This window comes from Mycena indigotica, assembly GCF_014461135.1.
Source record: "Mycena indigotica strain 171206Taipei chromosome Unknown Mind.scaff0008, whole genome shotgun sequence".
NCBI classification, from domain to species: Eukaryota; Fungi; Basidiomycota; class Agaricomycetes; order Agaricales; family Mycenaceae; genus Mycena; species Mycena indigotica.
In genome coordinates, this window is record NW_023503007.1 from 3,141,275 (window position 1) to 3,164,144 (window position 22,870).

General features: G+C 50.2%; 8 protein-coding genes across 8 annotated transcripts; 4 read left to right on the forward strand and 4 right to left on the reverse strand.

Moving 5' to 3' along the window:
* Positions 1–3,085: 3,085 nt before the first annotated feature.
* Positions 3,086–6,088, forward strand: MIND_00946300 (Protein kinase domain-containing protein; the record flags this gene model as incomplete). Its single annotated transcript, XM_037366081.1, has 16 exons — positions 3,086–3,116; positions 3,169–3,224; positions 3,277–3,441; positions 3,491–3,498; positions 3,552–3,567; positions 3,617–3,765; positions 3,812–3,935; positions 3,982–4,299; positions 4,353–4,465; positions 4,637–4,847; positions 4,897–5,104; positions 5,160–5,359; positions 5,413–5,577; positions 5,626–5,650; positions 5,697–5,820; positions 5,872–6,088. The coding sequence occupies 16 exons, from the start codon at positions 3,086–3,088 to the stop codon at positions 6,086–6,088; spliced, it is 2,130 nt and encodes a 709-aa protein (XP_037217493.1).
* Positions 6,089–6,237: 149 nt separating this feature from the next.
* MIND_00946400 (uncharacterized protein) lies at positions 6,238–8,580 on the reverse strand (the record flags this gene model as incomplete). The annotated part of the gene is made up of 4 exons (XM_037366082.1): positions 6,238–6,695; positions 6,749–8,052; positions 8,097–8,188; positions 8,242–8,580. The coding sequence occupies 4 exons, from the start codon at positions 8,578–8,580 to the stop codon at positions 6,238–6,240; spliced, it is 2,193 nt and encodes a 730-aa protein (XP_037217494.1).
* Positions 8,581–9,219: 639 nt separating this feature from the next.
* Positions 9,220–9,910, reverse strand: MIND_00946500 (uncharacterized protein; the record flags this gene model as incomplete). Its single annotated transcript, XM_037366083.1, has 4 exons — positions 9,788–9,910; positions 9,616–9,738; positions 9,406–9,564; positions 9,220–9,345 (listed from the first exon to the last, which is right to left on the reverse strand). Exons 1-4 carry the CDS (start codon positions 9,788–9,790, stop codon positions 9,220–9,222), a joined length of 411 nt encoding a protein of 136 aa, XP_037217495.1. The 5' UTR covers positions 9,791–9,910.
* Positions 9,911–10,366: 456 nt separating this feature from the next.
* MIND_00946600 (uncharacterized protein) lies at positions 10,367–11,470 on the reverse strand (the record flags this gene model as incomplete). The annotated part of the gene is made up of 6 exons (XM_037366084.1): positions 10,367–10,470; positions 10,523–10,947; positions 10,992–11,170; positions 11,220–11,323; positions 11,379–11,384; positions 11,440–11,470. The coding sequence occupies 6 exons, from the start codon at positions 11,468–11,470 to the stop codon at positions 10,367–10,369; spliced, it is 849 nt and encodes a 282-aa protein (XP_037217496.1).
* Positions 11,471–11,651: 181 nt separating this feature from the next.
* On the forward strand, positions 11,652–17,026 carry MIND_00946700 (SNF2 family DNA-dependent ATPase; the record flags this gene model as incomplete). The annotated part of the gene is made up of 28 exons (XM_037366085.1): positions 11,652–11,855; positions 11,905–12,016; positions 12,070–12,744; positions 12,789–12,939; positions 13,129–13,452; positions 13,503–13,589; positions 13,636–13,701; positions 13,751–13,805; positions 13,854–13,964; positions 14,010–14,084; positions 14,135–14,161; positions 14,212–14,403; positions 14,450–14,556; positions 14,605–14,626; positions 14,679–14,852; positions 14,899–14,973; positions 15,089–15,250; positions 15,297–15,331; positions 15,373–15,443; positions 15,494–15,547; positions 15,599–15,647; positions 15,692–15,768; positions 15,816–16,075; positions 16,123–16,348; positions 16,398–16,599; positions 16,656–16,667; positions 16,720–16,827; positions 16,882–17,026. Exons 1-28 carry the CDS (start codon positions 11,775–11,777, stop codon positions 17,024–17,026), a joined length of 3,735 nt encoding a protein of 1,244 aa, XP_037217497.1. The 5' UTR covers positions 11,652–11,774.
* Positions 17,027–17,138: 112 nt separating this feature from the next.
* MIND_00946800 (Actin-related protein 2/3 complex subunit 5) lies at positions 17,139–17,809 on the forward strand (the record flags this gene model as incomplete). The annotated part of the gene is made up of 5 exons (XM_037366086.1): positions 17,139–17,158; positions 17,209–17,343; positions 17,392–17,464; positions 17,515–17,697; positions 17,747–17,809. The coding sequence occupies 5 exons, from the start codon at positions 17,139–17,141 to the stop codon at positions 17,807–17,809; spliced, it is 474 nt and encodes a 157-aa protein (XP_037217498.1).
* Positions 17,810–17,833: 24 nt separating this feature from the next.
* MIND_00946900 (uncharacterized protein) lies at positions 17,834–19,563 on the reverse strand (the record flags this gene model as incomplete). The annotated part of the gene is made up of 7 exons (XM_037366087.1): positions 17,834–17,919; positions 17,966–18,018; positions 18,065–18,228; positions 18,281–18,908; positions 18,954–18,979; positions 19,026–19,275; positions 19,307–19,563. The coding sequence occupies 7 exons, from the start codon at positions 19,561–19,563 to the stop codon at positions 17,834–17,836; spliced, it is 1,464 nt and encodes a 487-aa protein (XP_037217499.1).
* A 537-nt stretch (positions 19,564–20,100) lies between these two features.
* MIND_00947000 (uncharacterized protein) lies at positions 20,101–21,822 on the forward strand (the record flags this gene model as incomplete). The annotated part of the gene is made up of 7 exons (XM_037366088.1): positions 20,101–20,338; positions 20,392–20,624; positions 20,677–20,702; positions 20,749–21,376; positions 21,425–21,588; positions 21,636–21,688; positions 21,740–21,822. The coding sequence occupies 7 exons, from the start codon at positions 20,101–20,103 to the stop codon at positions 21,820–21,822; spliced, it is 1,425 nt and encodes a 474-aa protein (XP_037217500.1).
* Positions 21,823–22,870: the final 1,048 nt, after the last annotated feature.

Sequence of the window (22,870 nt, forward strand, 5' to 3'; positions counted from 1 at the left end):
CGAGCCCTAGTGCGATCCAACTCCATGGGGACGGGAGCTGGAGGCGCCGGAGCGGGGGCGCGGGCCACGGGTGGCACGACTGGAGCCACCGGGCGGAAAGGGGCCGGAGCCGGGATGCGGTTGACCGGAAACGGAGTCCGAATCAAACCGCCAGGCGTCTTGGGGGCGGCTGACTTGATCAGCTTGGCCCGGACCAGGGCCTCGTATTGACGGAAGGCCCGGGTGCGCCAGCTAAGGTAGTCCCGGAGGTCCGGGGGGTCGTTCGAGGACGTGATTCCGTTGTTGATCAGGGGGTCAAGTCCGTGGCGGAACTTGGTCACCTTGACCAACGCGTCTTCGAATCCGGCGAGGTCCATCAGGTCCTCGAAGTCGTCCGGTGTACTGGTAGACATCCTTTGTGCCCATGTGATAGGCAGAAGTCTCCAGTTTGGAGAGAGCATGATCTTGCTCATTCTCCTCGACGAACCGGAGTCGGAACTCGGAAACGAACGAGCCCCAGGACGGAAACGGAAACGGGGCTTTGCTTCCGTGGCGCTCCGCCCATTGCTGGCGGGTCCTTCTGCCATAAACGACATGGCATAACGGACGGCCTTTTCCTCGCTCGCCTCTCCGTTGACCACGAAGGCCTCAGGGGCAAGGCGGGCGTAGGTGCGGACCGCATAGAGAAACGCGCGGCCGCGTTTCCGATCGCCGTTGAAGGTGAACGGAGGGTTTGGTCGCAAGACCAATTTTGGCGAGGTTGATGTCGCCAAAGAGGGCCTCGGAATCGCCCTGAACCGGAGTCGGAGTCGGAATCGACGTCTCCGGGGGTGGTGTTGTTTGGGGTCCGCCAGCAGTATTAGCGGCGGCAGCGGCAGCGGAAGCCTGGGTGGTGAGAAGAGTAAGGGCCTCAGTTAGGCGGTCGATTTTTCGCCTCGAGTGCATCCAGCCGAGTGTCAGCGTCAGGAGTAGCTCCGGAAGGCATGACAGGTGCGGGGATGACAGGAGTGACAGAGGAGGAGGGGACAAGTGGTAGGGGGGGTGACGAGGGCGGAACGGACTCGTATTCCGAGCCTGAGTCAGCGCCCGAACCTAGCAATCTTGTCCGGTTGATCCCGTAGAGAGTTTCTTCTGCTGTAAGGGCAACCCCGGAGGCCTGAGATCAAGGTCCTAGCAGGGGAGGATCCAAAGAGTGAATAGAAGTAAGCAAATACAAGTGGGGCTGACCTAGCAGGGGAGGATCCAAAGAGAAGAAACTCTAAGGGTCCGCCTGCTAGGTAGCGGAACTATATACTGCGCTCTTGACGCGCCAAGGTTGATCGTTGCTCCGTGCAGTATGCCTGCGCCATGTCGCAGGCCAGGTCCCAGGGGATCGCCAGGCGGGGGCGGCGATGCGCCTGACGGAGGCGGTGATGCGATCACCGGAGTCGGAGCCGGAGTCGGACCGGAATCGGAATCGTCTCCGAGGGGCCGAAAGGGGAGGTTCCCCTGACAGTGTGGCAGAGCCCAGAATAAAAATCTCAGCCCGTATCTCCCCCATGAATCCGGAAAGCTTGAAATGTGGCTGGTCTGTTCTTCCGGCAGTTCCGATTGACTGGGGCATGTGCAGGGATGAGTCCAAGATGAAGGTCTCTTTGATCTGTCGGAAAACTGAGAAATAGATTATCAGTACATATAGGACCCAATCAGGCAATATAAGCTCATCAGATTTTTGAATGCATATCAGCTGCAAAACCTTCTAATGGGATCCAATCTGGCCTGACTGTCCTTTTGAGAGATTATCAGAGCTTATGAAGCTTATCAGACCATATAAGAACTTTTGGACCCAGAAATTAAAATCATGCAAAACGTTCAACTCTCTGCCTCTGAGGCCTGGGAGACTCTCCTAAGGAAGCAGCAGCACTTAACTATCTATCTGTCTACTCCACCAACTTGTGATGAAGGAAGACAGGAGTAACTACCACTGCACTATGCAACCGTGTAAGTCTAAGAACTTCTACTCCATATATGACGCACACTATGGAGCTTATATCACCTCATTCAACCTGAGTATTATGTTTTATAGTATAACCATGTATTCCTGGAGGGTAAATATCATTATTTACTATATATAATTTCAATATAATTTAATATGGTAGAATATTTACAGGGTATAAGAGCAACAGCTGTGTTTTTGAAAACTTGTAATATTTTGGTCATAATATCAATATTTTGACTCCAAGCCAGTGACAGGTCTAAGGGCATGTCCTAATTATTACAAGCCAGATTTTGATTATATGGTCTTATAAGCTCTCAACTGACCACTTATCCCCCCCAATCAGACCTTATCAGCATAGATGGTTAATCTTATTCTGTCTGATAAGCTTTTAACTGACCACTTATAAGACCTTATCCCCCCCAATCAGAGTCTTATCAGACCTTATCAGACCTTATCATCTTAGATAGTCAATCTTATTCTGTCTGATAAGCCCATCAGGTTCCATCAGGTCCTTATAAGGGTTTTTCCAGTTTTCCGACATCTGACCAGCGTATTTGGAGATTGAGACGAAATTCGTTGGTTTCATATGGGCAGGTAGTCCTCGTGGTTTACCTGGCAAGTCGTAGGCAGGTGGCGGAACGTCTGGCTAGATCCATAGCACCGTGTTCAAATTCAATGCAACTCGAAGTTATTCTGGACGCACCAAAACCAAGTGTGTCTCTGCATCCTCAACTTTGGGAAGATCCTTTGTGAAGATCATGGGTGGTAGAAGCTTGAAGATCAGCGGTATACTGACGAGCACCTGTGCGCAGCGGCTACGTAGCTGCGGCTGCGCGATGTCTACGTCTGAGTGGATAAGATAAGCTTGACCAGAATTAGTAATTACTCGATGCCTCTGCTTGGTACTGGCCGGGGGCAATTTTCAGATATGCACAAGTGAAAGGATCTGATGGGCAGAACTCGCTCGGCTTTGCATTGGCCTTGCCGGTTCTAGGAAGCATAAAATCCAATGCAGTTGTTATTCGGAACGGAACGCGATAGCACGTGAATCAGATGCTGACGTGATCGGTATAGGGTTGGTGGATTTAAGGCTGACTTCTCTTTCTCCCTCCATCTAAAGTCATCGCAATGGTCAAGGCAGTTGTACTCGGTGCTGCAGGTGCTTTTTCGCCTTTCCAACTGCTGTTCGCGGCCGATTGACCACTTTTCAGGTGGCATTGGCCAGCCATTGTCCCTTTTACTGAAGACTAATCCTGATATCACCGCTGTCCACAATGCCCTTCTTGTTGCTTGCGCCAGAATTTCTGAATGTACTTTAGCTTGGTCTCTACGATATTGTCAATACTCCTGGCGTCGCCGCCGATCTTTCCCATATCGCAACCCCGTCTGTTGTTGTTGGCCGTCTCCCGCCTGATGGTCTGAAGGAGGTGCTCACTGACGCCGACCTCATTGTCATCCCCGCCGGTGTTCCTCGCAAGCCTGGCGTAAATTTCTACTCGTATACCAGCACATAAACTCACATTTGTTTCGTAGATGACGCGGTAAGGTTCATCTAACCACCATTATGGATTGTTAACCGGGTGGTGGATGGCAGAGACGACTTATTCAAGGTGCGTCACTGTAATTTGTTTCTTCCATCCACTCAAATAAACCAAACAGATCAACGCTGGCATCGTTAAAGATCTCGCCACTGGAATCGCAACAACCGCCCCCAAAGCTTTCGTTCTGGTCATCTCCAATCCTGTCAATTCCACTGTCCCTATCGTGGCCGAGGTCTTCAAGAAGCACGGGGTATATGATCCTAAGAGGTAATTGTTTGTCGGTTTGTTCAGGCAAGGGGTAACAGTTGCACAGGATCTTTGGTGTTACAACGCTCGATGTTGTCCGTGCATCGACCTTTGTCGCTGAAGCTATTGGAAAGCCCGCAGAGGCTCCCAAAGTCGTCGTCCCCGTCGTTGGCGGCCACAGTGGTGTCACAGTACGTTCTTTCAGCACTCGTTCGTAACCCAACTGATGTTCTGTAGATTGTCCCACTCCTTTCCCAATCCACTCACTCCCTCCCTGCTGATATCTCTGCTGATTCCTACACTGCTCTCGTCAAGCGCATTCAATTTGGTGGCGATGAGGTCGTCAAAGCCAAGGATGGCGCTGGCTCAGCGACACTTTCCATGGCATATGCGGGTTATGAATTCTCCACCAAGATAATCCGTGCACTGAAGGGAGAAACTGGAATCATTGCACCTAGTTACGTCTCCCTCAAGGCAGACCCCGCTGGTGCCAGCACACTGACTTCCGAGCTTGGCGCGGAGCTGGAGTTCTTCTCTTCCAACGTTGAACTCGGAGTCAGTTGCTTGAAGTTCTGCGATTTCAGTTCGATTTGATACTTTTCTTTTAGAAAGAGGGTGTTGTCAAGATTCACCCACTGGGAAAGATCACCACACAGGAGCAGGAGCTGGTGAAAGCCGCAATCCCTGAACTGCAAACCAATATTGAAACGGCAAGTTATCGGTTTAAACCTTGAAATACATTCCTCATAGTTGTGCCACAGGGTGTGACATTCGTCGCCACGAAGTATGAAGCGGAGGAGAAGAACCCCAAGCTATAGATGGCTCGAAAGTAAAGAAAAGCGCTGTAAAACTATCTTGTAGAGACACGTGAAACGTAATGGAGATGATGTAGTGATGCATCGGCTAACCTGCCTGTTTCTTTCCTTCATCCACGTCTGGTTATGTCTGCTTCTTCGTCGCGCGTCGATGTCTCGAGGGTATATGCTGATGTGAACTCGACGCGCGGCAAGGCGTGGTATGACTACAAGAAACTGCGAATAGAGTGGTCAAGCCCAGACCGCTATGAGATCGTCCAAAGGTTGGGAGGTGGCCGGTACTCAGAGGTGCGCAAGCCAGTGACTACTTCTCTTCACTATTCCAACCGTTTCTCAGGTGTTTGAAGCCGTAGACACGGCAAACAGCGAACGCTGTGTGATCAAGGTCCTTTTGGATCGCAATGCTTTGTCTCTTCAGCCAACAGTAAACAATCTCCAGGTCCTCAAACCGGTCGCTGTCCACAAAATCAAGCGGGAGATTAAAGTTTTGCGGAATCTTGCAGGCGCTCCCTACTGTGTGGCCCTCATTGATGTTGTCCGAGACCGTGAGTTTTTTTACGTTGTTTGCTTTACATTTGTTTCACCCGGCTTGCGCCTCAGCTACTCGAAGATACCACAGCATCGTCACCGAGTATGTCGATAGCACACCTTGGAACGAGGTCTTTGCGCGCTTTACGCCGTCTGATATCCGGACCTATCTATTCCAACTTCTAACTGGCCTTGACTTTGTTCATGCCCACGGAATTATTCATCGCGATGTTAAACCTCTTAACATCATCTGGAATGCGGCTAAGCGGGAGGTGAGTGCGGAGCGTGACTTTTTTTTTCCAAACTCAAACCAAGTTCCCTTCAGCTTCGCCTGATTGACTGGGGACTGGCAGAATTCTACCATCCGGATGAAGAACTCAATGTCCGAGTTGCTTCCCGTCACTTCAAGGGTCCTGAGCTACTGGTCGGGTACAAACGCTACGACTACAGCCTCGATCTCTGGAGTACAGGATGTATTCTCGCTTCCGCAGTAATTCTATGGCCCTTTCCCGTCTGCCACATTTCTGACGTCCACTAGATCTTCAGGAAGCACCCTTTCTTCCGTGCGTTTTTCTATCATGGACTGGGTGACCTGCTCATTCCCCACAGGTGGATCGGATAACGATGACCAACTGCTCAAGATTCTCCGTGTTCTTGGCACGGACAAGTTCGACGCGTACCTCAAGGCCTACGACATTTCTTTTGAATGCGAAAGCGACGAGTTGCTAGCAAGGTGACTGCCTCCATCGTTATTGTTAACATCTAACCCTGTGTGTGTCTATAGTTACCCAGCGTGCCCATGGTCGCGCTTTATTACATCTGAGACACAGGCCCTCGCAACGCCCGACGCGCTCAACCTTCTCGACAACCTTCTTCGTTTTGAACCTCGGGAACGTCTGACGGCAAAAGAGGCACTTGCTCACGAGTATTTCGCCACAGTCCGTGTTGACGGGGGCAAGCTGGATTCTGCACTGAGTGACTCTGGCTTCGCATCAATGTAGAAAATTTACTTTATGCGTATCATTATCAATCCTTTAATATTTTTGGTGGGCGACGAATTTGACATGTTTCTGCTTATGGTAATACAGGTGAGTTGGGTGTTGGCTATGGATACAGTAGATGTGGGGATTAGTTTTATTTAATACCTATTTCAGTCCATAACGACGAGGCCATCGAAACTTGGGCGAGAGAGCGCCTTAGTCATGATCGCCCATGGGGTAAATGCCTCCTGACTCTTCTCTGCCTTGACGATGACGTCGACAGGTACGGCTTCGATGGTCTCTGGCTCTTCTTCCTCGCCCATAAACACTTTGAGCATCGACGGTGAGAATCCACTCATGAGTGCAACTCCTTTCCGGTCTGCCTGGACTTCGACCGTAATTCCGTTTTCAAGATTCCAGTACACGATCTGGGGGACATCGTAGCCCGCGTTCCGGAAGGCCAGCTCGATGCGGTCGTAATTCGTCTCCCACTCAGGCTGAGTGGTACAATAGTAACTGGCTCCCGCGTCGAACTGCATGTCACTGAAGATGAAAAGGCGCTTGATCATGTCTTCCTTGGGGATGTTGTGTTGCTTGGCGAGCGGCAGGATCAGATTGAGAAACACGGCTATAAAGGGTTCAGACGCAGTCTTTGCGTCGAGTCTAGTCGAAGCACTATACCTTCCAGGTTGGTATTCATGCCCCAGTCAGCCTGTGTTATGGTTTCTATTGTTTTGCTTATGGACCAATCTTCCTGGAGCCGAACGAACCTGGGAGTAGCTGAAAACGTGATGAAGCCGTGGGAAAAGGGTGGTTTGGCTAGTTGGGCTAGGATCAAGGAAAGTGCAACGGCTGGATAGATAGGCCAAACTTCCGGAGAATGACTTCCAAAAAGCCCTATTGAATGTCCAAAAAGCCCCATTGAGCCCGAGACATCACAGACAGCGATGGAATTGTCGAGTCTGCCTGATTCACGCAGTTTGTTGACGAGACTCTTCCACTGTGCCTCTGCAACACGGAGTTCGGTTTCTGTAGTACCATCGAGGGACGTGTGGAGACTGAGGCTGTGTATTTCCTGCAACAATTCATGAGGAAGGAGTGTCGCGCCGCTGATAGACCTTGTTCCAGCCTCGACAGAGCGCAGAAACTTGTGAAACCGGAGAAGATCGTGTTTAAGGAATTTGTCTTTATTATTACGCATGCATATTGAACTGACGCGACTGTAGACGATCTTGTTCCATTGGTTCGATGACATAAGACGCTCAGTAACCATCGTCGCTGCTCTGAGTGGGCTGAGAACCCAGCGCCGATAAAATGACCGCATGATCTCCGTAGGCTCTTTGTCTTCGAGGCATTCACAGGTTTTGAGCGCTGAGGGGAACGAATATTGCGGGAGCTCCCCCCGATAGTGATAGAAGAGACGAGCTACCGCGGTGGCTATGTTGGTCTTGCGATCGTGTGCCCCCAAAAGACTTGGGGCCCATTTCGAAGCGAGTGATATGCTGCGCAAAAGAGCATCCCGGGCATCCACAGGCTCGACGGTGTTTGCCTCTAGTAGAACTTTGAAGTCCTTGATTAGACGTTCGGTGAAGAGACGAGCCACAGCGACGTATAAAGCGCGATACTTTGGATCCGTTTCGAGTTTTCGAACAACACGTTCCTGGTTGGCTACTCCGATTGACATACGACGGGCTTTGATGACGGGCTTCGTATCGTATGCAACACTGCCCTCCTTTGGTTTTGCTATGGCCTTACCGGAAGCCTTCTTGCTGGCGCGGCGATTGTGAAGAAAGTTCACCGGTTGGGGGAGCTCACGTAATTCATCTACAGTTGCGAGGACAAGGATGTTCAGTAGGTCCTTCCAATAACCATGGGCTAAACCAGATTTGTCTTCAGCTTTGGGTTTGGTAATCACTGGATCAACGAGATTGTGCAAGTTGGCGATGGCCGTCCGAGGATGCTTGTCGTAAAGCCAACCGAAAGCCCTACAAAGCGTTATCAAGGTGACTGAACGGACAAGGTCACATACATGTAGAACGCTTCCTTCTCCGATTTACCTTCGTGGATACTACGCAAGTTCCAGATAACCTTGAGAGTTGTGTCGGGGTTTTCAGCCCATGCCTGACGAGTAATGTGAGGAGACGATAGGATAGGGGTTGGAGCGGTAGGTGTACATTATCCAGTAATTCGCGTATTTCCTGGGCTGTGGAGTTCCGAGTCAGCTTGTTGAATGCATCCAGAGTCGGTGAAAGGGTTGAATCGTATGCCATGGCGCCGTTATCTGTCCAAGTGCGATGCGAAGAAAGCGACAGGGCGGAAATCATCGAATTATTATGCGGTGTAGGCCCATGATTGACCGCGATAGTGGCTGGCTTCGTTGGGGGGAGGAGTTCGTCGAGAAAATTGGGATTGAAGAGCTCTGGAATTCGGGGCAGTTGCGGTCGTTGGGCAGACCGGGACCAACTGATGCGGTTACGGGCTGCCTGGCGAAGCTTGAGGTATGGGCGGCTCATCAAAGGCAGGGCTGTCGGATAAAGAAAGTGTGGTTTTGTGCGTTCAACCCAAGTTCAAGCAGACATAGAGGTTGAAACGTTGAAGGTGATTTTTGATAGTCACCTCTGCCAGTGAGTGTGATCATGACTCACCCTCTCACCGTTCAAGTTCAAAGTTGCTGCAGTCGTGCAAATCGGATGCATTACAATTGCTCGGAGACACTAGCATTTCCGCCTGTGCTTCGCAGCGTCCTCTATCTCCTATTGAAATTTGATCTCCTCTGACTGAATCATCTCGCGTCAAAGCATTGCCAGCTTCAAATCGCAATCATAATTTGTCCTTGTGCCTTCGCCACTGAATTGCGGACGTTATTCAGAGTTAATAAACAGGGCATTCGCCTACTACCCCGCACAAGGCCAACTAGCCTCTCCGAACTCCGTCAGAGGATTGGCCGCATTCTAATTCTGGCTCGGATTCAGACTTTGACATTGTTGGGAAGGAAAAGGTCGCTACAACATAGATAGGAAATTACAACGAGTAGTAGTAAAACCACGATACAGATGCAAATGGGACTACCCTAGGTCCCTGGCAGACTACACTCCAAAACAAAACCGATGAGACTCCGAGCATGCGATAATGATGAGTGGAAAGCGGTGAGATCATGAGAAAGAGCCATGAATCAGGGCATCCCAGGCGCCATTCTTACTCTTGAGCGAGTCTATGATTTTGGCGCGTGGTGCTGCAATTGGAGTGTTGGGAGGTGCTGGGGGAGTGGTAGTCGACTCCTAAGTATGGCCGGAGCCAAGACGGGTCAGCGTGTCAACGGAGAAAAGAGACGCGCTGACCTCAGTCATAGGTAGCGTAGTTGGCATCTCAGCCAGTGGTGAGTGCGGATGAGGCTGCGTTGGATGATGGCCATGGGCTGGACTTGCTGTGCCCGATGAAGAGCGTGACGACTCGACTGTAGATGTCGAAGAAGACCTTCCAGTTAGAGCTGGTCGTTTCTTGGTCCATGTAAGCCAACTATTGACTCAAGTCAAAGAAAAAGGGTATACTGGGGAGAGGATAGTCCCCAATGCTTGGAGAAGTGCATCGCGGTGAAGCGCGTTAGCGTTCGGTTGTTTCCCGTACGAATGGGAGTCGTGATGGGTCTCTGAGGGTGGTTGTACTGGGGCGGGCTGTTGGCGAGAGTGAGACATGCTCCACATCGAAGGATGTCCAACAGACCATGACAGTCGACAAAAGGCTCGACGCAGAATGCGGAGCAAATATAATATAACGAGGGAGAGTGGTGTGAGGGAGGGAGGCTGGGTGTGTATGCCAGCCAACCGCAAGAAGATGAAGGAAAAGGGCAAAGCACAAGTAAGGTAGATCACCCCACTTCCCCACGGCACACCCAATTTGATCCGAGTCAACAGAGTATCGGCCCGCCTATCGCAATCAATCTATCCCACAATTTCGGCACAAACAACTGACAGAGCGAGGCGTTAGCGCTTGGAAAGGTAGTCGACGGGTTTATGGTGCGCGTTGCTTCATTTTTCTTGCAAAGTTTCCCACCACGTTCACCGACTATCTTCCGTCCATGCGAGTTCGGGCTCGTCTTACTCGCTGACACTCGCTGTCACTCCACCAATCGGACACCGTCGTGATCTAAGCGAGATTGATTGTCGATCTATCGGGACCGGCTATCCACCTCTATCCACGCGGTTTTCCAGCACAAAAACTCGAAAAAAAGGAAAGCGAATCCTTACGTAGCAAGGTATTCATTGGTTTATACATGTACAGTATGCCTCCTACTCCCCCCTACTAAATCCTGTTGGATCGTGACTTGACCCCGTTGGCCTCCGATTCCCCGAATAGGCTAGGAATCCGTTTGCCATTGAGGGCTGGAGTGGGAGATTTTGAGGAGTCTGAAATATTTTGTGTTGAGAAAGCTGGTAAGAGGGTCATATTGTGACTCGCCTCCCGATGTACCCAAATTCTCGCTGGCCTGTTTGTCCGTAGTCCCTGTTACCTCGTTGACGATTTTAGCGATGAGGTCCGCGTTGATAGCTTTGGACGAGGCCACGTCGCCTAACCGTGTCTTAGGTAACGCATGCATAACCTGATTCACCAATACGACTGTATCGAGAGGCAATTTCTGGGACTCCGCAAGGTCCAGGGGGTAGCCACGCGCACAAAGCGAGACGTAATGCCCTACAAGAACTGGTGCATCAAGCTTCAACCCATGTTTCTGATAGAGGGCAATGCGGTCCACGCTTTTCATTTCCAGCTTCTCTAGCTCCCGGATGGCCAGATCGGTGACTTGATCAAACTCCCAGTCATACGCAAGGTGCAATATGACAGCCCAGTCGTCGGCTGTAGTGTCGGGATACAGTGTATAAAGACTGAATTGGATGAGACTTGGCATAGAAAGGGCACTGGGACAAACGGGTTGTAGAACACCATTAAAAACTTCTCAAAGTGCTTAGCACTGACTTCTGTAAGCCGTAGCATGTTAACAGGCTCTTGTGGCTTTCCAGGAGAAGGCGACCCTGCCAACATGCTACGGAATCTAGGAGATTCGCGATCGAAGAAGTAACGATGGACACAAAAATCGATGTTTTCAATCTGAACACAGAGTCAGCAAGGAGTGGGGGCGATGAAAAAGACAACGCACGATGATATGCAAGTCTCCGCCCAAAAGCTGATAGCGTGGATGGTTTGTGACGACCTGAAGACTAGTTTTCGAAGAGGCGGCCATCGGTGTCGGACTGAAGAAAGCTTTGTGACTTTGTACAGTCTAGTGGCGGGCCACGCTGTCCTTTTGGAGGCATACTGGTGGCTAAAATGGGGTGAGATTGTGTGGCCGTGTGATTTACGAAGGACAAGATACAAACAAGACCACGGGTTGTCGAGTTTAAGTGGCATTGACTTGAAGAGAATGTTGATTTAAGTAAGCGGAACTCTCGGGGAGTGCAAGAGACACCCATATCAGTGTAAACACGCGGATTAGGGCAGGTTCAAGACGAGGTGGAAGAGTGACACCTCAAGTATGATGGCTTGATGATGGCCGTTTTCAGATGAGCTTGTGACGCGGCCCGAGTCGGCACACTTCCGACCCACATCCGGGTTCTCCCAACTTCATGTTCGAATTCAGGATCGAAAGTCAGCTTTTCGGGCGGCACTATGGCCTTATAAACACTGGCTGCTCTTCTCGACTCTGAATAAGAAAATGGTGCCACCAACGCCCTTCCCAACACGCAGGCTCGGCGTGAATGGACCAATGGTCAGCTCGTTAGGTCTGGGTACTATGGTAAACAAACGAACAGTCAAAACATGGCTCGCCCACAAACATTATGCAGGGAATTGGTACCTTCTATGGTCAAACTGACCGGGCCCACGTATTCGACACTCTAAATCGAGCCGCCGATATGGGAATCGTATTTTTCGATACGGCGGACATGTACGGGAATTGTAGGTTCCTTTTTCATTCCAGCAGAGTTATATAATAGCTTATGAATACGTAGCTGAGGAAGTTCTTGGGGAGTGGTTTTCTTCCACTGGTCGGCGCTCTCAAGTTTTCCTCGCAACCAAGTTTGGTGCCATTGATCTCCGCCAACAAGCTGGTACCGAGCGTGTCAAATCCCTCGCGCCATGCAGTGACCCGAACTACATTGTCGAGGCATTGTATCGGTCACTGGGGCAGCTCAAAACAGACTATATCGATCTTCTATACCAGCACAGAGTTGACCCGACAGTCCCAATCGAGATTGTGCTTGCAACACTCAAGCCGTTCGTCGAGAAAGGCACTGTCCGCTGGTTGGGTCTGAGCGAATGTAGCCCTACCACTTTGCGCCGTGCTCGTGCAGTACCAGGCATCGGAGAAAAAGTAGTCGCCGTCCAGATGGAATATAGCCCATTTGATCTCGAAATTGAGGAGAATGGACTCTTGCAGGCAGCAAGAGAGACTGGGGTTGCAATTGTTGCATATTCACCTCTTGGACGAGGACTGCTCACTGGGAAATACCGGTCAAGAGACGATTTCGAGGAGGGGGACTACCGCCGCACGCTCCCACGCTTCTCTGAAGCAAACTTTGCTCAGAACGTCGCCTTGGTTGATCGTTTGCAAGCTATTGCTGATCGCTATGGAGCGACATCGACGCAGGTGGCGCTTGCGTGGATTTTGGCGGAACATCCAGATTGTATGCCGTCTCATTCGGACCGTCAACTATTGATCATTTTGTAGTTTTCCCCATTCCCGGAACCCGCAATATCTCTCGACTCGAAGAAAATGCTCAAAGCGCAATGCTTCAGTTATCGCCAGAGGATGTCAGTGAGATACGAAACTGGGCAATGGCAGCAGATGTCCAGGGGGCACGGAAAAGAACGGAGCATATGTCAGATGGAGAATGCATTTCCTTACCAGAGTGGGAAGGGCTGCGATACTTAGATTCTGAATCTAACAAATAGGTAGCAGTAATGTTTGCCGAATCGCGACTTGATTCTTGCCGTACAAACGCGACGCGTTCGTTCGAGTCACATCACACGTGACACTCCACACCTTGACTTTCCTTGACGATGAACAGGCCAGCGACGCAAGGCTCACGTATTCTAGATGCGCTGGCTACGCCAGGTCCCTCGTCAGACGCATCACATCGAACGCCCCTTCAATTACTAAGCACACCGAACACGGTGGATTCAAGTGGCAACACGCTAGGAAAACGGTTACGTGCCGCAAATTTACAACGACAGGTGCAAAAGGGCCAATCCGAAGCGCTTGGAGACGCCAACTTTCTTTCAAGCTCGTTCTCATCTTCGCCTGCGCCGGTCGCAGCCGGGTTTTCGTTAAATTACGACAAAGATACACCGTTGCGGTCAATAGATCTCGGTGGGGAGGACCAACAACAGAAGTGTGTACTGTCCTTTCTTTTCAATTTTTTAGTGGACTTATGCCCGCCAGACTTGCTGAGTTTGTGACCCGTGGAATTGACAATCTCAGTCATGGAGTGACCGTTCAAGAAGCTTTTGCTGACCTCGGTTTAAAAAGGTTCGCTACTTATTCTGCCCCATCGCAAGAAATGACGTCTTGCTAGCCAAAAAGATCTTCTGCCCGGCTTAGAAGTGCGGTTATTGCCCCACCAAGCTATTGGCGTTTCATGGCGAGTGCCCCGTCGTGTAACTACTGACCGGCGACTCAAAGGAAATCAGGATGTTGAAGCGCGAGCGTGGTCATGATAGAGGTGGAATCCTTGGCGACGATATGGTTCTTCAAACCATTGTCATGTCTCGCGACTGGGCTAACTCGGAGTAGGGCTTGGGAAAAACCGTGCAAATGATTGCAACTATGGTTATGAACCTCCCCAAAGACGATGATGAGCATCGAACGACTCTCATCGTCGTTCCTGCAGCCCTTCTACAACAGGTAGGAGTTCAGTTCTATTATGACCTCTTCTAACATCTGTCGTAGTGGAAGGATGAAATTGAGAGCAAGACCAACGAAATGTTCCGAGTTCATGTTCATCATGGCAAAGATAAACTGAAGGTCTGAGCCACTATATTAACCAAGAAGACGCAACCGATTTTCTCCCTCAGAAAACATCTGAAGTCAAGGGCTACGATGTACGTGTCCTGTCAAGCTTTCAGTCTGTCTTTAGCGTTCACTCACCCAGGTTGTCATCACCACTTACCACACTCTTTGTGCTGACTTCGCCATCCCTTCTGACGTCGAGGCTTCCGAGGAATCTCAATGGCTTCTGAAGCACGGTGGCGTTCTTGCAAGAACGAAATTCCATCGCGCTATTGCTGACGAAGCGCAATACATCCGTAATCGCTCAACGAAAGCTAGTATAAGTCTTGCTCATGTGAGAACAATATCCCGACTACCAGGATAGTCACATATCTTCTCAGGTACGCGCCAGGCATCGTTGGATGCTCACCGGAACCCCTGTGACGAATACGTTGGCTGATATCTATGGGCTACTTCGTTTCGGGCATTTTCGCCCTTATAATGATTGGTAAAACTATGCCCCCTACATAAAATTATAACTGAATACCTTTTCCAGGCCATCCTTCAATGAACACATCGTTCGGGTTTCGTGTCTTCACTCTCGTTCATTGAGGGCTCACGCATCGTTAGGCCAGAGTCCAGTTAGAGGATGCACCTTTGGCTGGCAATCGTGCGCAAGTTGTTCTCCGCCCGCTGATGCTCCGGCGCACAAAGAACTCCACTCTTGAAGGAGAACCAATCCTGAAGCTACCCAATAAGGATATCCAACTTGTCAAACTGCGCTTCTCCGATGAGGAACGTGAAGTCAGTACTTTTCTGCCAGTGTCGAATGTCTTCTGATCTGCAATAGATTTACGATACTTTTGAGAGGCGGACCAAAATCAGGCTCAACCGTTTTATTCGGGCGGGCACAGTCGTGAAAAAAGTAAGTCCTGTTGATCCACTTTTTTTCTATGCCAACATCGGTCTATAGCCATGCAGCGATTCTCGTGAATCAAGTTTGATATTCTAAGTAATAAGAAGTGGCTCAATATTGGCAGGTCATGATTTTACGGTTACGACAACTTTGCTGTCATCCTAACTTGATCCTATCTATTGCGGAAGGCCAAGGCTTTGAAGACCCGACGCTCCTTGTTGGAAGTGATGCTGACAAGGAGCGTGATCGCGCACGGAAGACCATGGGCAAGTCCTGGCTGGAAGCTGTACATCTTGTTCATGTATAAAAGTGCTTTACTGAGTTTTTCTTAGGTCAAGAAACGGCAAGAAATGCCTCCTGCCCCACAGTGCACGATTAACATCATGTTAGATTCCTCGTCCGCGCCAGTGCAGCTGAGATGCTGGATCGCGAAGACGAGATGAATGCCGACTCTGCAAACTGCTCAAACTGCAAAGATCGTAAGCGAAAACCTCCAACAAGTTGATTTCTGAACTAACCTCTGACCAAGTTCTCACGGATGAGAGTGGTCGCATTTTGGCTTGTGGGCACGAGCTCTGCTTCGGCAAGAAGTTACCGCGTATGCTTCTCATTTCGTCCTGACATGCCCACCTAGATTGCGTCCTTGATTTGAGTAACTCTGCCATTGCTCACGACGGGATTTTGTAAGTGTTCTCTCTTCTCTATTCACGATGCCTGATCGGTTCAGCGGCGAGGGAGACGAGAGACAGAACAATGCACGCGAAAAAGAATACGAGGAAGCATCTGCGAAAGGGCTTCGTCCTTGTACGGTACTCGCACTTGAAAGACGTATTTTGTTGACACGTGATCAGGTCCGAAATGCAAGAAAATGGCGGACCTCACTCCTGGAAAAATATTCAAATCTGCTGCGTTCGAGCCTACTGAGGAAGAACTCGAAGAGTATGCCCGCAGTAAACGGCAAGCGAAGCGACCTCGATATGCAACATACGAGCATGCCAAGATTCGGTCAGTGGAGAGGAAGCCCCTTGAAGAACGCGGTATCGACTCCGATGATTCCGATCTGGAGGATCTACCGCTACTGGCTTCGATGCGACCAAAGACCGAAACTAATGTAAGCTTTGTTGACAATTCATCAGCTGAATTTCAACTTTCCTTCAGGATGAGGATTCGATCTCGGTGAGTAAGAAAGTGGCTCCCAAAGGCCAAGGCAAGGGCAAGGCTAAAGCAGACGACGACGAGGATGTGGAGATGCCTTCAGCTGCAGTCATCTCTAACTGGTCACGTGGAGATGACTTCCTTGAGGCCAGCACCAAGATGTGCGCTATGCTTGAGATGCTGAAAGAATGGGACTCCACAGGAGACAAGACTATATGCTATTCACAATGTGAGTGCTCTTCCTCTGGCATTACAATGACATGACCTGTCATTCTAAGGGACCTCGATGCTCAACCTAGTGGAAACCGTTTTCTCGCGCAACGGGATACGCAGCCTGCGTTTTGACGGGAAAATGAATCGAGAGCAGCGTGAATCTGTGCTCGTCCAATTCAAACAACGGACAGGACCTAAGGTCATTCTGATCTCGACGAAATGTGGCAGCGTGGGCCTCAATTTGGTCTCAGCCAATCGAATTATCAAGTTTGTTTTTTTTACCTGTCCGATACCCTACCCTTGTTCATATAGATCTTCTGCAGCTTAGATCTCAGGTTCATATGGCTTCACGTGTTGCCTGCACCCTTTCATTAACACCTCGTATAGCTGGAATGCTGCATCCGAGGCTCAAGCGTATGATCGTGCCCACCGAATCGGACAAGATAAGCCTGTGTGGGTCAAACGGTTAGTTGTGGAGAACACTATCGAAGAGCGGTACGATTACTTCTGTCAGTAGAAAGTGCATGCTGCTCACTCACCTCGCTCCAGAATGCTCAAACTTCAAGAGGTGAAAAGCGGTTTGGCTGACGCTGCCCTTGGAGAAGGCACTGGCGTTAGTCTGCATAAACTTAGCGTTAAAGAAATCCGGCAGCTGTTCGGAATGGCACCCGCAGATAACAATGACGATAACTGACCTTCTCTCGGTTTTACTGTACATGTACTTTTGCTGGCACGCTACACCACAATATAATCGGAGGTTTTGTCGAGGAACAGCATATGCACAGCCACATCAACCCTTCTTGTCCATGGCTGAAACGGCATTTCGGTGAGCAGCTATCTTGTTCATTGTGCTTATGGGCCAATAGCAACCGACAGGAAAATCGACATTGATATCTACGACGAAGACGTTCTACAGGATGAAGAATTAGTAGATGCCGACCCAAGAGATCCTGTGCAGGTTCTAAATGACGCCAAACAACGTCAGGCTGCTGTCCGTAGTGCGCTTTCTCGGTGGGCCATATTCGAATAAGTCTTGGCTTTTGCGTGACTCTCGAGTAGGAGTGATATTCTCGGCGCGCTCAACACGGTACTGGAGAATGCGCCTTACGGACCGAATGTCGAGGAAGCAAAGGTATTTGACGACGATCAAGTTATCAACCTCCCCCCCTTCATACTTCCCAGACTGTCACCCTCCAGACTCTCCTCACGATCCTAAACACGACCAAAGCTGCTGAGATTCCTGGTGTCATCAAAGGCCTCTCGCAGGACAATCAAGACACGCTTATGAAGTACCTCTACAAGGGGATGGCGATGCCGGGCTGGGGCGACATAAGTGGAAGCGTGCTACTGGGCTGGCACGAGAAGGTGTGTCATACCGAGTAAAATAATTGACCTCGAGACTGATGATGCGCAGTTGACTGAGGTGGCGGGCACAGGGTGCATAGTACGCACGATGACCGACAGAAGAACCGTTTGATAATTGTACTACACAACCAACCAACTACCCTTCATCCACGTCTTCCTCGAGCTCAAGACGTTGTACACATAACCTGGCCACCGCCTCTCCGTCCAGCGGAATCGAATTTCCTGTCACAATTCTTGGAACCTGCCCAAAGAAAGACGTCTTGCTTACCTTGAAAGCCTTCCGGATAACTCGGCAACGGAATGCCTGGGCTCGTGAACAATCTATTGAAGTCAGCCCTAAGTTCACAACTCGGTTGAATTGACCTACTCGGTGCCCCATACACCGTAGTGAGTCAGACCAAGTGAGCGCGATGTCCACTCGTAGTCGTGGGCAAAGCCACCGGGGTAAAAGAACTCGATGACGGTCGACCGCCGAGTGGGTTTCATCCACACAAGATTCGTCAGACCATTTCCGTGCACCCCCATAAGTATCTGATATGTCCGCCATTAATTTGACTGAAAAGAGCAGGCTGGTCCTGCTTACCGTCGTTCTCGAGGCCAGTTGTATCTGTTCGATCTTGGTCATTTTTTCTGCTTCAACGACATGCAACTCATAACCGTAAGTTGCCTCGATTTTCTGCAACTCCTTCACCAGCCGTTCATGATCTGCTTGGATGAGCATTCTCCGTCCCCATGATTGACGCGAAATATACGTGATGACTGGTCGATTCATGGTGCTCATGGCATCGTCAACTTGAAGGCCCGCGAATTTCACAACGTTATTCCGAACTGTTAACCACCAGTATGCACTGCCTGGAAGTCCAAAGGCAGTGGACGCAGTCCGTTGATATCTCTGGAAATTTAGTCCAGGCATCGCAGCCGACCGATCCGCAAGTACAACACGCTCCAGTACAAAGGCACTGTTCATTTCTCTTCTGTCGTCCCAATCATCGATAAACTCCATTGTGAGGTCCGGAAAGACGGCCCTGATGACCCATTCATTCATTTCAGCGTAGTCGCGCCAGCGAAATGCATCCAGGCGGTTGAACCACATTCGGCGAGGAGACGGAAGTGAGGTGTTTCCTGATGGAGGGATGGCCGGGTCCAAGGAAGAATATGCTCTCCACAAGCCAAACATTAATTCTGCTACCCCATGGAAAAAATGGCGAACACTAAAGAATTTCGTCAACGATTGCGAAGGAAATGGGATCACTCACAATTGGGGTGGGTCGTTGATCAAGAACTGGAAGATGATCAGCTCAAGTTCGAATCACCAATAGGCCACCAACCGTTACTCCATCCAAGATCTGTGCCCCACTTCCAAACAGTTTCTTGGCCTGAGTAGTACTGACGATTCGAATGTCGTTTTCGTCGGGGAGCCGCGCGAGCTCAGCCTCTTCTCCAACCTCGATATCAAGGCCTTTTGAGTACATTGCAGAGAGGTCGGGTATATTTTGCGGCTGGTCTGTTACAAGGAAGACTACACCATGATAAACATATAGTTTGTCGACAATCGACCAGCCTGGATCAAACCAGACGCTGGTAAACTTCGGTTGAGAGGAGATAAGACTGGGGCGTGCCTGGCGCATGCGCAACAACCTTCGTTTGTGGGACGGCGTCTTTGCCCCAGTTCAACCTCGTCGAGAAATGATTTTGCTGGGTAGGAGGAGGAGTCGAGTGGGCAGTAGAGCGATTATATCCAAATCGAGTCGGTGCTGGGGCGGAAGCAAACTGGGATCGCGGGTCCGGAAAGAAGAGAATGAAGAGTCCGACCAGAAGGATGCATACGAGGAGAATTTCCCGAGCAGTGGGAGGTGCAAAGCCCATGGAAGACAGACAGTTGAGGTTTGGCGTCCAGATTGACGACTTGATGCATGACACAGACAGAGCTATAAATTCCTGGGCCGCTCTGTCCGCAAAAAGTACGATACGCAAGATTTGGGGCCTTCATGGCTCCGTTTGATTTGTGCTGGTTGGTTTCAAGGAAGATGTAGTGATTGACCAAGGACAGCTCCTTTCTCAAGGCTTTGCAGTTTGTCCTGGAAGTGCAAGTCACGATGGCATGAAAGGCATAAAATGGTGTAGCATCAGTGACAGATCCTAATAGTTTTGCAGTTCAATTTGGAAGGATAAGTCCAGATGTCCAAAGGCTGCCTTATGTCTCTATTCAAAGTTGAAGGAAGGTAATAATCATCTATCTCGAACAGATGTAATACCTTATACCCTTGCTTTTAGTGAGGCCCTTGCGGAGCTGGAAAAAATAGCACAAGTGGCAAGATGAACGGAAGCAAGCAAGATCTACTCGGATCAATATGACGGATCAAAATTCAGGGCTTTCGGTTGTTTCGCTCGTCGTCCTCTTTCATGGCGCCAGCGCCGCCCACGCCGCGCGAATGGCTAATCACTTCGATACTGTTGCTGGTCATACTCTACTACTCGAATAGCCGTGTCCACGACTATTTTATTCCAGCCCCTCAACCACACACGCCACGTCCACCACACTCCATCGACACGCTCAAACAGAACACGCAGTCATATGATGCTCGACTGACATGGGGTTCCAAGTCAGCCCCAGAGAGTCAAGTTCTCTCACACGTCCCAGGTGAGTAGCCCTGTTTGTCTCACATATCGCTTGTTCCAAGTACTTTTTTCCAGGATGGTCCATTATCGACAAACTCTACATCTCTAACGGCACGGTATATATTGTCTCTGACGATCCAGACGCGGTACCAGACCGTGACAATATGTACTCGAAGGGCGTTGATATCTTGCCTGGTAAAGAGGCTGAAGAGTCGCGTCTGCCGTCCGACAATGACATCCAAATAATCACCACTGCTGCAGCAAGAAAGCTTTTTGGAACTGGGGCATATCTGGTGGATGGTGTCACTGTACGTGTGTTTTACTTTGCTCGATACCGGGTTGAAAAGTTGGCTCTTTTAGTTCCTTGTCAACGATCCTCCGCAATTGTAAGCGTGTTATTTGACGAATTTCGCTGTGCTCAAGACTCTGCAGTGTGAGGCACTACTACCACTGGACGGCTGAATTGATTTTCGGATTCTGGAGGACCTATTCGTCGTTGGACCCCTCCATTCAGAAAGAAGGCAATACCTCACTTCCCCAGCCAAGACATATGTGGTTCAACCGTCTTGACGCTTTTCGCTGGCGTGATCCAACAAATATGAACCAGCTTGTCGTCCGCTCCATTTTTCCAGACGTAACCATGGAGTTTCTCGACGACTGGGATGACCGGACCAAAATGGGTGCACCGTTTGTTTTCGAAAGGGTGGTTCTCGCCGACCGCTCATCCGCCATGCGTGCCTATAACTACCAGCGATATCAACGGACAGCTGCCGTCCCCTTTGGCCTGCCTGGAAGCGTTTACTGGTGGCAAACACTTCGCAACAATGTCGTGCAGTTTGCGGGCATGGACTGGCGCGACGGCAGTTCAACGAACGACAAGCCGGTTATCACTTACATCTCGCGGCAGGCATGGGGAAGGCGTATACTCCTCAAAGAAGACCACGAACGTCTCGTCAAAGAGCTATACCGTCTACGCGATGCACATGGTTGGGAAGTCAATGTCGTTCTCATGGAGAAACTGGACAGAGCTGAGCAAATACGTCTTGCTGTTCGGACAACGGTTCGCTCCTTTATATTCACCCTGATGAGAGTTTCTCATCCGTCACAGATAATGATGGGTGTACATGGCAATGGGTTGACCAACCTCATTTGGATGCAGCCGACACCCCGCACGACGGTTATGGAGTTCTTTTATCCCGGAGGATTCGCCCATGACTACGAGTTCACTGCTAGATCTCTGGGCATCACCCACTACGGCTTCTGGGGCTCTTCGTAAGGATTTCGATTCGATTGGCCTTAAGAATCTCATATTTCATCAGGTCTTTCACGAGTCCCAACCTTCCTCTAAACGCTTACCCCGACGGGTTCCAAGGTGTGTTGTTTGGGTCTTGTCAACAGGACATTCCACTTATCTCTCGCTCAGGGAGCTCAATTCCCATTGATGCAGAGGCTGTTGGGCGTCTTTGCCACGACAGACTGACGTTGTCGTTCGAGGTCGACGACTAGACTAGATTATTTTGGACACTATGGACTGACTCGCAAAAAGTATCGCTACACATAATGTACATTAACACACACAGCTAGGTCACAGTTATTCTGAATCAGGGTATTCCAGCCTCAAGTCATCGAGCTCGTCGTCGTCGTCATCGGACATGAGTATTTGTGTCAATTTAGCAGGTTCTTCGCTCGTAGAAATGGGTTGAATGACAGTTGGCTGGTCTGGCGGTGGAATGGTCGGAGCAACAGTCACCGCGTTGGAGATTGATGACAATGGCTTTCGGAATGCCCAGGCAAACCGCCGTCCAAAACTCTCTTCGGACCACCCAATTGGCGGCTGCTCCGTGTTCCACACCTGGATCCGATAATTTTGCTGTTGTGGGTGCGGGGGCTGTGCAGGCGGTGTGGCTGGGGCAGGCGAGGCCGACGCCGAAGCTGAAGTAAGCGTCGTGGATAGCGTCGGCGTTGACCTCGGCGATGACGTCAACCGGTCATTGGAAGTGTCCTCTTGCATTGGGTTGGCGAGAGCTAGTGGATCAGAAATAGCTGGAGTATCGATAGTGAAAAGCTCTGCCATCGCCGCGTCGAATTCGCGAGCAGCATCAAGCCTGCTCCGTTCGGCGTGATCCACAAAGTGCCATGGTTGTGATGACATGGCCGGTCTTTTGCCTTTCGCGGTGATTGAAGCAGCATTCGTTTCCTTTGTTGTCCCAACGTCCATCGTCACTGAGTTGTCGACTTGATCGGCGTTCGGCTTCGTTACATCAGTGTCCATAGTAGGTGAGGTCGGAATCTCTGGGGATATTATGGTTTCTGATTCATCTTCGTCCAGCCCAACTGGCGGCGTTTCCAAAGCGGTTGACTCTAGTATCAAAGTCGGAAGAACTGGGGATTGTTGCGTAAAGCTAGCAATTGGTTCGGCCTCCTCAGCCAATTCCACGTGCATGTCAGCAGGAGCGTCAGGCTCGACTTCCTGTCCATCGATTGTCGGAGGTACAACATCCATGGGAGTTGCAGAGCGCGAGTGTAGGGCTGGTTCGTTGGACACAGACGCTTG